A 13,111-nucleotide genomic window follows, 5' to 3' on the forward strand; every position below is an offset into this window, starting at 1 on the left:
GCTCAGAATTTTTTTTTTAAATCAGGATGCATTAAGGGGCTCAAGTTGGGAACAACTGGGTATCAAAAGTGTTTATCCTTGCATGTAAACTGAATTTCGTTTATGTAAATCAGAAGAATATGTAAATAGTCTCTTTAATTTTACAAAGCTATCCACTGTCCCTTTGGATTTTGTTGAGACATTTCACAGTGCTTTGAAGTTGCAGACATGTTTTATATAAGTTCTTACATCTATATGTTTGCATTTTAAACAGTTACTCCTAAATCCATACAGACTGAAGGAGAGACTGGGAGGTTCTGATCTATCAGTGCTGCCAAAAATCTCAGTTTATTGTCTACTTGCCTGTTAGGATGGGACCCCCCACCCCTACCCCATCAATTGGCCTATTAGGGGGGAGCTTAGGTGTCTGTACTGATGCCTTAGTTAAAAGAAATATAACGTGCAGTTACAGATAAAATTACCTACATTAACTTTTTTCTCTCTCTTAGAGGGGAAACCAGAAAAATTTTCAGTGGGTCATTTGGATCCTCCATTTCGAGTTGGAGTACCTTTTAATATTCCTTTGGACTTGCAGGATGAATTTGGTCATCCCACACATCTGGCAACTGATATTAAGCCAATTCTTGAAGCTAGGTAATGAAACGTATCAAATTTTTATTCTCCCTTTTTTGTAACTCTCTTAAACACTATTGTTCTTTAATTTTACAAGGTGTTGGACTAGGTATTTTTAATGTAAATTGACTTTCACTTCCTGTTGCTTCTAAGCGTTTTTACATCTTGTGTATATTTTGGGTGAGAATTAAAATGCTTTTCTTTAAATTAATTTTAATTTATTTTTGTAGTGGTTTGACTTTACAGTATGAAGAAATAAGTAAAGGAACAAGTTGCGTCATTAAGGGTGTCACTGCTAAAGGCCACGTAAACAATTACCTGGGCAAGGTAGGCTGAGTGATTTAAATTTGGGCAGTATATTAAAACTGCTCACTGTTTTACATGTAAAATGCATTCTAGTGTTCTGTTGTCTTTATCTGTTCATATTAGAAGTATGGGGAATAAGCAGGAAGAATTCAAAATTATAGTAAATAAACACAACTATGACATAGTTGGCAACACAGAGACATGGTGGAATAATACGCATGACTGGAATATTGGTATAGAAGGGTACAGCTTGCTTAGGAAGTACAGGCAGGGGAAAAAAGGAGGAGATGTTGCCTTATATATTAGAAATGTATACACTTGGACTGAGATTGAGATTAAAATAGGAGAAAGACTTGTTGAAAATCTCTGGGTAAGGATAAAAGGGATAAAAAAACAAGGTTGATGTCATTGTAGGGGTCTACTACAGACCACCTAAACAGGAAGAAGAGGTGGATGAGGCTTTTTTTAAACAACTAACAAAATCATCCAAAGCATAGGACTTGGTGGTGATGGGGGACTTCAGCTGCTCAGACATCAGTTGGGAAAATAGCACAGCCGGGCATAGATTATCCAATAAGTTCTTGTATTGGAGACCATTTTATTTCAGAAGGTGGAGAAAGCTACTAGGGGAGAGGCTGTTCTAGATTTGATTTTGACAAAGGAGGAGGAACTGGTTGAGAATTTGAAAGTGGAAGGCAGCATGGATGAAAGTGATCATGAAATGGTAAAGTTCATGATTCTAAGGAATGGTAGGAGGGAGAACAGCACAATAAAAACAATGGATTTCAAGAAGGCAGACTTTAGCAAACTCAGGGAGTTGGTAGGTAAGATCGCAAGGGAAGCAAATCAAAGGGGAAAAAGAATTGAAGGCAGCTTGCAGTTTTTCAAAGAGACATTATTAAGGGCACAAGAGCAAACTATCCCACTGCGTAGGAAAGATAGGAAGTATGGCAAGAGACCACGCTGGCTTAACCAGGAGATCTTCATTAATGTAAAAAAATCAAAAAAGAGTCCTATAAAAAGTGGAAATTACACCTCTACCCCGATATAACACGGTCCTCGGGAGCCAAAAAATCTTACCGTCTTACAGGTGAGACCGCGTTATATCGGGGTAGGGAGAGGAACCACTTCCCGCCCCAGCTCACCTCCACTCTGCCTCCACCTCCTCCCCTGAGCGCGCCGCTGCCACTCCGCTTCTCCCCTGCCCCTTGCCACGCCAATCAGCTGTTTGGTGTGGGAAGCCTGGAAGGAAGGGGGTGGGGGCAGAAGCAGAGCGGCGGTGGCGCGCTCAGGGGAGGAGGCGGAGGCAGAGTTGAGGTGAGCTGGGGCGGGGAGAGGTTCCTCTGTGCCCCCAACCCACTGCGCTCTGCCTCCTCCCATGAGTGCGCCGCAGTTCCGCTTCTCCCTCCTCCCAGGCTTGCCGCACCAGCTGATTGGCATGGCAAGCCTGAGAGGGAGGAGAAGCGAAGCTATGGTGTGCTTGTGGGAGGAGGCGGAGGCAAGCTGGGGTAGGGGGTCCACAGCAAGTAAGCGGGGGGGTGCAGTGGAACCACTTGCGGTAACACAAATTCGCATATAACGAGGTAAAGCAGCACCACTCCCCGGAGCGCTGCTTTACCGCATTATATCCGAATTGTCGTTATATCGGACCTCATTATATTGGGGTAGAGGTGTAGGTGAAATTAAAAAGGATGAATATAAACAAATACTACAAGTATGTAGGGACAAAATTAGAAAGGCCAAGGCCCAAGTCAAGATGAAACTAACTAGAGATATAAAGGGTAACGAAAACATTCTACAAATACGTTAGAAGCAAGAGGAAGACCAAGGACAGTGTAGTCCCATTACTCAATAAAGGGGGGGAAACATCTGAGGAGATATCTGAGCCATTAGTGATTATCTTTGAAAACTCATGGAAGACTGGAGCGATTCCAGAAGACTGGAAAAGGGCAAATATAGTGCCAATCTATAAAAAGGGAAATAAGGACAACCTGGGGAATTACAGACCAGTCAGCTGAACTTCTGTACCTGGAAACATAATGGAGCAAATAATTAAGTAAGCAATTTGCAAATATCTAGATGATAATGAGGTGATAAGTAAAAGTCAGCATGGATTTGTCAGGAACAAATCGTGTCAAACCAACTTAATAGCTTTCTTTGACAGGGTAACAAGCCTTGTGGATAGGGGGGAAGTGGTAGATGTGGTATATCTTGACTTTAGTAAAGCTTTGGATACTGTCTTGCATGACCTCATAAACAAACTAAGGAAATGCAATATCAATGGCGTAATTATAAGTTGGGTGCGTAACTGGTTACAGAACCGTTCCCAGAGAGTAGTTATTAGTGGTTCTCAGTCATGCTGCAAGGGCATTACGAATGGGGTATCGCAGCCAGGGATCAGTTCTGGGTCCGGTTCTGTTCTGTATCTTCACCAGTGATTTAGATAATGGCATAGAGAGTACACTTAGAAAGTTTGCAGATGATACCAAGATGGGAGGGGTTGCAAGTGCTTTGGAGGATAGGATTATAATTCAAAATGATCCGGACAAACTGGAGAAATGATCTGAAGTATATAGGATGAAATTCAATAAGGACAAATGCAAAGTATTCCTTAGGAATGAACAATCAGTTGCACACACATAAAATGGGAAATGACTGCCTAGGAAGGAGTACTGTGGAAAGGGATCTGGGGAGTCATAGTGGACCAGAAGCTAAATATGAGTCAACAGTATAACACTGTTGCAAAAAAAGTGAACGTCATTCAGGGATGTATGGCAGGAGTGTTGTAAACAAGACATAAAAAGTAATTCTTCTGCTCTGCTCCTTACTGATTAGGCCTCAACTGGAGTATTGTGTCCAGTTCTGGGTGCCACATTTCAGGAAAGATGTGGACAAATTGGAGAAAGTCCAGAGAAGTGACAAATATGATTAAGTGTCTAGAAAACATGACCCAGGAGGGAAGATTAAACAAATCCAAACTTTTCAGTCTGGAAAAGAGAAGACTAAGAGGGGACGTAACAGTTTTTAAGTACATACAAGGTTATTATAAGGAGGAAGGACAGAAATTGTTCTTCTTAACCTCTGAGGGTAGGACAAGAAGCAATGGGCTTAAATTGCAGCAAGGGTTGGACATTAGAAAAACTTCCTAACTGTCAGGGTGGTTAAGCACGGAATAAATTGCCTAGGGAGGTTGTGGAATCTCCATCATTGGAGATTTTTAAGAGCAGGTTAGACAAATGCCTGTCAGGAATGGTCTAGATAATACTTAGTCCTGCTTGAGTACAGGGAACTGGACTAGATGACCTCTCAAGGTCCCCTATGATTAATTGACTTGGATACAGCATTTCTTATAACAAACATATGTGTTTCTTGGATTGTCTTAAAAGTAAATGAAATCTGTGAGGGCGTTGGAGTATCATTGATGGGGCGTCGTGGGTGAGAGGAAGGCTCTCCTGATTTCTGGAAGACGTGTTCTGAGGGAGGAGTTTGGATGGAGGAGAGAGAGCACATACTTGGTCATTGAAAACGGGAGGTTTGTTCCAATCATAGGGATTGCATGTGTGAAGGAATAAAGCTGAGAATATGAGGGATGAGCAAAAAGGGAATACCAGTGAAAGAGAATTGGGAGGAGTTTAGGGAGAGAAGGGAGTAGTGAGTAAAGAAGAGTAACAGTAGAAATGTAGACTGTGGCAAGATTAGGGAGGATCTTGAAGACTGGGTTGAGAAACTTGAATTCAATCTAGTAAAATGGGAAGCCACTTAAAGAACTCAGGGTGCAGGAATGTGATGTAATCATTGTAGGAGAGGAAAATTACCCTTGCAATGGCTGGTTGGATAAACCGTGAGGCGATAAGAACTAGAGATGACAAAATATAGACACAAGTTTTAACTATGCAAATGAAGAAAGGATGTTTTATGGTTATATCAGAAGTGGTGACAGTACCTAACAGAGGACTGGATGGAGGGGAAAGAAGGAGTCAGAAGAGTTAAAAAGATTACATTGCAGTAATGAATCTAAGAGGTAAGTTGGATAGTGTAGTTGACAGTGGTGATTAAAAAAGAAAAAAGCGGGAGCCAGGAAGCAGAGAACGTTAGGAGGAAAACTATTCACTTTCTTCAAAATAGTCTGAGATGATAGCAAAACAATCAGGATACTTCGGAGAGATAGCCAGAAAGGATACTGAATGGGAGAGGAAGAAGTTGGGAGTAGAGAGAGAACTCTGGCAATAGTTACTCTGAGATCTCATTCTCTCTAGAGTGGAAGAGGAGGAGGGAACCAAGGAAAAGACACAGGTGTGGTTGAGAAGGAGGATGAGGAAATGCTGAAGGAGTGAGCCTGCGAGGTGGGGAAAAACCTAGATAATAGTAATGGGAAAATAGTAGAAAGAAGATTGTGGATCAGTGTAGCAGGTATCGGACAGTATCACAATAAAGAAGAAGAATCAGTATTTTGGTTTAGCTGGGAGGCAATTAATGACATAGTTCAGAGTGGTTTTGGTGGAATGGAGAGGGACAAAGTCAGATTGTAGGGGATCAAGGAGCCGCATGAAGGAGAGGGAGCAGTGCAAAAAGACAGCACATTCTAAGATTCTGAATAAACAGAGGAGGGTAGGTGCTGAAGGTAGATAAAAAGGCAGGTGGGAATAGGTGAAGATTATTTTCAAAACACTAAAGCAGATGTAAGAGCATGCTTGAAGGCAAAAGGAAAAAGATAGGTGAAAGGTAAGAGAGAGGGAGGGGTCTGAGAAGAATTCAGAAAGAAAGTCCATCTAAGGTCCAGAAGGAGGTTAGAGGCAGAGCAGTTAAAACTCTCCTGGTAAAGATAAAGAGGAAAAAATAGGGGTGATGTCATGGTAGGTGTCTACTATAGACCACCGAGTCAGGAGAATGAAATGGATGAGGCATTTCTAGAACAAATATGAGAAATATCCAAAACACAAAAACCTGATAGTAATGGGGGACTTTAACTGCCCAGGCATCTGGTAGAAAAGTAATAGGGCTAAACAAGTATCCAGTAAGTTCTTGAAATATGTTGGGGACAACTTTTTGTTTCAGAAAGTGGAGGAAGTAACCAGGGGGAAAGCCATTTTAGACTTGAGTCTGACCAATGGGCAGGAGTTGGTTATGAATCTGAAAGTGGAAGGCAATTGAGTGAGAGTGATCATGAAGTGATAGATTTAATGATTCTTAGCAAAGGAAGAGTAAGAGCAGCAAAATAAGCACAATGGGCTTCAAAAACGCACACTTTAACAAAGTCAGAGAACCGGTAGGCAGGATTCTATGGGAAGAAAATCTAAGGGATAAAGACGTTCAGGAGAAGTGACAGTTTCTCAAGGAGATCATATTTAAAGGCACAACTGCAGACTATCCCGATGTGAAGTAAAGATAGGAAGAATAGTAGTAAGAGGCTCCATCAGGAGGTCTTTGATGACCTGAAAATCAAAAAGGAGTACTACAAAAAGTGGAAACATGAATCAGTTGCTAAGGAGAAGTATAAAAGAATAGCACAAACAAGTAGGGACAAAATCAGAAAGGCTCAGGCACAAAATGGAGGACGGGTGAGGTCCCAGAGAACTGGAAAAGGGCAAATATAGTACCTATCTTGAAAAAGAGGAGCAAAGAGGACCCAGGGATTTAGCCCGATCAGCTTATCTTCAATATCTGAAAAGATAGTGGAACAAATTATTAAACAATCAATTTGTAAGTACCTAAAGGGTAATAGGGTGATAAGGAAGAGACAGCATGGATTTGTCAAGAACAAATCATGCCAAACCAACCTAATTTCCTTTGACAGGGTTACTGTCCTAGTGGATGACATATCAGTAGGTGTGATTTTTTTTATATATATATATATAAAAGTAAGTTTTAGTTTAGTTTAGTTTGCAGATGACACCAAGCTGGGAGGGTTTGCAAGCTTTTTGGAATTAAAATTAGAATTGAAAAAGACCTTGAGAAATTGGAGAATTAGTCTGAAATCAACAAGATAAAAATCAATAAAGATAAGAACAAAGTATTTTGGTTAGGAAGAAAAAATCAAATGCACACACACAAAATGGGGACTAACTAGTTGGGGTGGGGTACACTGGAAATGATCTAGGGGCTATAGTTGATCGCAGATTGAATGAGTCAATGTGATGCTGATGCAAAAAAGGCTAATATCTTTCTGAAGCATATTAATAGCCGTTAGACACAGGAGATAGTTCTCCTGCTCTATACTGGACTGGCGAGGCCTCAGCTGGAATACTATGTCCAGTTCTTGGCACCACACTTTAGGAAAGATTGGAGAGATTGCAGAGAAGAACAAAATATTATAAAGGCTTAGAAACCCATGAGGAAAGGTTAAAAAACTGGGCATGTTTATTTTTGAGAAAAGAAGACTGAATGGACACCTGATAAGTCTTCAAATATGTGAAAGTCTGTTATAAAAAGGATTGTGATAAATTGTTCTCTGTGTCCATTGAAGGTAGGAAAAAGAAGTAATGGACTTAATCTCTAGCAAGGGAGATACAGGTTAGATATTCAGAAAAACTTACTAACTGTAAGGTTAGTTAAGCTCTGGAATAGGTTTCCAAGGGAGGTTGTGGTATCTTCATCATTAGAGGGTTTTTTAAATCATGTTAGACAAACACCTGTCAGGGATGGTCTTGATTTACTTGGTTCTATCTCAGTGCAGGGGGCTGAACTTAATGACTTCTTGAGGTCCCTTCCAGCCCCACTCTTCTGTAATTCTGTGACCCTACCTTGTAATTATAATGGCACAGAAGTGCAATTATAGATTAGGCCGGAATAGAGACTGGGAGTGGATGGGTCATTACAAAACCTAAACTTAATTTCCCCAATACTAATTTCTCCCAACTGTTACTCACACCTTCTTGGCAACTGTCTGTATTGGGCCACTCTTACCACTTCAAAAGTTATTTTTCCTCCCTTGGTATCCTGCTGTTGTTTGATTTATCTCATTAGACTGACCTCACACTTGGTAAAGCAATCCCCCATCCTTTCATGTATTTATACCTGCTCCTGTATTTTCACTCCATGCTTCCGATGAAGTGGGTTCTAGCCCACGAAAGCTTATGCCCAAATAAATTTGTTAGTCTCTAAGGTGTCACAAGGACTCCTTGGTTTTTTTTACAGTTAACATTGCGTCATGACATCTGTTTAAAGGTTGACTTTTCTAAATCCTTTAAAATGGACATCTGTTTTTTCTGCCTTTTGCAGTATTGTTTGCATTTATTTTCATGAGCCATTTTTGGAGCTTTACTTTCCCAGATTTAGCATCTCTGGGGCAGAAGAAAGATAAATGCAATCAACCACTTGCAACTATGTTTACTCAGAGTTTGTTTTGTAACTCTTTTATTACATACTCTTGCAAATTGTATACATATAAACATTTTTAAGTAGCTACAAAATATGATCTTCTACACTTTCCACAGTATGCATCCGATGAAGTGAGCTGTAGCTCACGAAAGCTTATGCTCAAATAAATTGGTTAGTCTCTAAGGTGCCACAAGTACTCCTTTTCTTTTTGCGAATACAGACTAACACGGCTGTTACTCTGAAACCTACAAAATATGAGGCACTCAAGGACTGCAATGCTTCCCATTGGATTTAATTCCTAGAGGTTTGGGCTTATGGGAGGTCTTGAACTGGGAGCCTGGGCTTAGTGATGATTAGTGATATATCTTCAAATCAACACTTACAGATAATTATATAACTAGAGTTGTCTCCATTTTTATTACCTGTCCAGACTGGTTTTCACTCTCCCTCCCTTCTTGTTGTCTTGTTTCAGGCAGATAGAGAGCGATAGGCAAGGTCTGCATATCTCTTCTTTAAACCCCCCCTCCCCCCCCCAACTAACTTTTTTTTAAAAGCTGTTGTTTTGTGTCCATTCATACATGCATCTAGGCAGGCAATCACAAGTTATGTTAACTGCTTTTAAAGTGTCTGGGTTCATGTGGGTTGATATGCAGCAACAAGAATAGAGATCTCTGGAGACAATAACGTCAGAAAACTGAAAGCCTACTTTGCAACTTAATACAGAAAATTTGTGTAAGCCTCTGGAATTTTACAAAAATATTCATGAGAGTCCAAAATATGTTTTTGTAGGATATGAGAATTTATGTAAACAAATTTAGAATCTGCATTCATTCAGCATTAATCCTTACAATGTTCTTTTCAATAGAATTTCAGTCTGAAGGTTATTCTTCCTGGTTTGAAAGAAGACTCACAGATCTTCAAAATAAGATTACTGCCTGGTAAGTATTTTGAAATATTTGTGATGACATGTTGAAAAATATTCTAATGCTATTTTTTTTATAATGGTGTACCTCCATCCACAAAGACACAATACCTGATGAGATGTACATTTGCCTCTACATAATTTATGATCTGTCATTGTCCATAATATGTCAGTCCGGGTACTGGGCTTTGTATATTATTACTAGCAAGTGAAGACTGGAAACTTAAAACAAACTTTATGATGTCATTCCCCCTTTATATGGCAAACATTGGCTCAGCATTCCAGCTCTACCTGTTCTCTTAGCAGCTGGAAATCACCTGCCTGGCTGAGATACATTTTGGATATTTGCAAGGCTGCCACTTGACCCTTTGTATATATGTTTACAAACCACTGTGCCATTCTGCTGCATCCAGCTCAGATGCAAATTTTGGGAAGACAATCCTGCAGTCTGTGTTCAAACACACCCTGAGCCCCAGCTACTGTGGGTACTACCTGACGGTCATCTGGATGGAATACATGGCTGTATCTATTCAAAGAAGAAAACATGGTTACTTACTGTAACTTTTGTTCTTTGAGATGTGAAGCAGACATGTGTTGCGCAACCCATCCTCCTCTGATGTTTTGGTGTGAGGGAACTTTTGGGGGTCGGGATGGCGCCACCGTTATAAGGCCAGGAGAGGGCATAAGGCCACAAGATGTGAGCAATGCCCCTACAGGCACTGCTAGGGAAAGTTCTCTGGCTCTGGTGCACTGCATGTGTGCACATCTGCATGGAATACATGTCTGCATCACATCTTGAAGAACAACAGTTACAGTAAGTAACAATGTTTTATTGGACCAGCTTCTGTTGGTGAAAGAGACAAGCTTATGAGCTCAATAGAACTTCTCTTTACCTTGTCTCTGTCATATCCTGGGACTAACCTGGCTACAACAACATTGCAAATACCAATTTCTCAAGCAGTTCCACTTATACAGTATATGAAAGAGATTTACCACGGTGCCTTCAAGAAAAGATGTCAAATGCCCTTGTTCAGATGGTGGTGTTACTCCTTTTTGCACAGGCTTTTCCAGATTACGGAAATGTATGAGGTTTGTCAGGTCTGTCATGGGTTAACTACTCTTGGCCTCTGCCCTTTTGACCGACATCAGGTGTGCCAAACCATTTTGGGGAAATTATTCTACGGTTGCCTTCCTTATAGTTAGACTAGCAAGTCCACGTGCAATTTCTATTTTATTCCATTACCTTTTTCTGGGCTGCAGACAGATGTAAATGCTGTCTTCTGAGAATGGGTATAACAGTCTAATTTGATCAGATTACATAAAATGAAAGATGTACTTCTGAATTTTCACCTCTTCTTTGTCAAAGATATTTGGACATTCTCTGTCTTCCTGCAAATACCAGACACAGTTGAGATTTGTTCATAGAATTGCTGGGCATGGCCACATACTTTGCACTGGAATCTATACCTTTGGCAGTGCAGTGACACTTCAGAGCAATTGATTCAGTGCAATCCTACCTTTTAAAGCTAATTTGGGGGCAATAATGAGCAAAATCTTTTTCATTCTTTGCTTTTCTTAGGGGACTAAAATTTCATTGGGGGTTGCTTCCTGAGTAGAACCACCTGTTCATCTCCTTCTCTCCATCTATTCCTCCTGTTTGCTTTTTATGATGTCACAGGCTATCCCAAATAAGATGAAAGTACACTGGTGCTCCATGTGCAAAGAGAACATAGCAACTACAGAAGAGCAACTCTGCTAAGATTGTTTCATGGGCCTGGGAACAATTGTAGGTCATGTCAATCCTGTGCGGAAGATCCTTAATTGCCACTTTAGGACTTAATAAAAACTCTGCATCTGGTCTCTTAATGCCTATCCTTTTCATTTGACATTTTTAATCGTTAGGGTCCCATTCAGCCACGGTAGGCAAATTTAGTAACCAGTTCTTGCTGATGATGATTTTCTACCATTTATTCTCCCAAAAGCTTGTTCTACACTCTGGTTTTCAAAAATAACTTCCTGTAAGGGATAGATCAGAAAACTCTGTTTGGCTAAAGCTTTTTACTAGCAGAGATTTTAATGTAGTCTTCAAAAGTTGTCATGATCTCTTTTCCCTCCCTCCTTCCCGATCCCCAAAATAGCTGTCACTTAATAGGTCTTTTCCCACTTGTTGATAAAAATCAGTTTTAGATACTTGGGTTGTAAATGTATAGATCCCAGCTCAGGTGGAATATCATAACTAATTACTTAGTTCCCTTTCCCTTTTTAAATTTTTTCTGAATGAATGGAGCTTTCACTCAGGATTTACTATTCTCTGTGATTCACCATAGTTGTTTTTATTGCATAGGGTAGAAATTAGAAGTTTTAAATAACTAATGGACAAGAAGAGAGATTCTTTGCAAAATATTTCTGAAAATAGACCAAAGCTATTTATTTTGTCTTTATTCATTCTCGAAGGGCTTTGACATATACCTTTGGTCTAATAACTTACAGTTTCCTTTAGGGACTCAACGTTAATTTTCAGAATTAAGATTGACAACATATAAAAATTATTTTACTTTTTAAGCTATAAAGTTTATTTCGACAGCTCTCACTATGACCTCCACATCACATCATTTTTTCTTTTTATTTATTTTTCTTTATGTTTGTGTATGAGTTATAAAGGTGGTAGATTACATGATTAGAATGCCTTTTAGCATGATTGATCAGATTTCTTTGTGGTTATCTGCACCCTATAGCACATTTCATATATTTGTCTTGCATCTCACGGGAAAGTCCAGTTTCAGTATCTCTATTGGTTTACTGGTCAGCACTGATAGTATTGGTGACTTGTAAAGATGTTATATTATATATCTGGTGATTGCTGTATGTTTGTCTATTTAAGCACATTCAGGAGAATAGTAAACAATGCACATGTAAGGACAGAACCCCCTGCTTATTTCAATACTAGAATTCTTCTGAGGAAAGATTCATGAACATGAATTGTGCTAGATTGTTTGTTACCAAAGGTACCTTGGCAGTTTATTTTCAGATTACCGTTGTTACACAGAGAAACTGAAGTCAGACAACTTGTAAAATTCTGAAGTGTAATCTCTACTCTGAAACTGTGTATGTTTACAGGCCCTCCTCGTCAATTGAAAGTGAAACCTGATTCTGAAATTCTAAAGATTGAAAATGGGACATCTTTCCCCTTTCAGGTTGAAGTGTTGGATGAAGCAGGAAATATAACAGCACAACCAAAACTGATAGTTCATTGTAAGGTAGGCTACATTTTATGTATACTAGCATAGGCTTCTGTTACGGCACTTGCTTTAATAAAAAAGTGTGGAAAGTCTATAATAAAAAAGTTTCGTCAACCAAATGTAATTTTCCAGACATTTTGAGATTTGATAGTAATTGCAACTTCAGTGCCACCTCTACCACATAGTCCCTGACTACATGTCAGAGGTACAAAAAGCTGACACATTAGAGATTAAAGAGATATTGAGATGAGGATATTTAATTACAGTATCAAGATACTTCAGGTCACGCTGTGTGTGTGTGTGCGTGCGTGTGTGTAGAGAAAGAGAAACCCTGCTTACATTTATTTGGTCTTTGGATTAGCTAATGCCTCAAGTGAACTCTTAATATAAGAAATAACAGACTATTATTTGCAATATATTATATGACAATAATTATTTTTAGTATTGGTTGTTTAACTGTCAGCAAACCACTGCAGAAGTTAATATTTTTTAACTCCTCTAACCCATTGCATGTATTTAGATTTCTCAGAAATAAGCTCACTGCGGGCAGCTTTAAAATGTTTAACAAGAATATTTGCACTTAGATTTTCATGTGTGTATTGTTTATGCATGTTATACGCTTAACTTTAACATTTTTATTTCATGAATGAGTGGTAAGTTTTCTATAAATTTTAGGGTATAAATCTAAACAAATTTTAAATTTTGAGTGGCAAGA

At 39.4% G+C, this 13,111-nt stretch overlaps 1 protein-coding gene across 9 annotated transcripts in view; it reads left to right on the forward strand.

The window, feature by feature from the left end:
• SMCHD1 (structural maintenance of chromosomes flexible hinge domain containing 1) overlaps positions 1-13,111 on the forward strand; it is a 182,618-nt gene that overhangs the window by 61,733 nt on the left and 107,774 nt on the right. For all 9 annotated transcript variants that reach the window (XR_012157252.1, XR_012157253.1, XM_073331462.1 and 6 more), the window contains 4 exons: positions 489-633; positions 843-939; positions 9,101-9,173; positions 12,275-12,414. Coding sequence is in view for 7 of the 9 variants with exons in the window: in XM_073331462.1 (XP_073187563.1) it covers positions 489-633; positions 843-939; positions 9,101-9,173; positions 12,275-12,414 (455 nt within the window). In the remaining 2 variants the exon portion in view is untranslated. The remainder of the gene's footprint in view (positions 1-488; positions 634-842; positions 940-9,100; positions 9,174-12,274; positions 12,415-13,111) is intronic.

The sequence above is a fragment of the Lepidochelys kempii genome, chromosome 2 (assembly GCF_965140265.1).
Source record: "Lepidochelys kempii isolate rLepKem1 chromosome 2, rLepKem1.hap2, whole genome shotgun sequence".
In the NCBI taxonomy this organism is placed as follows: domain Eukaryota; kingdom Metazoa; phylum Chordata; order Testudines; family Cheloniidae; genus Lepidochelys; species Lepidochelys kempii.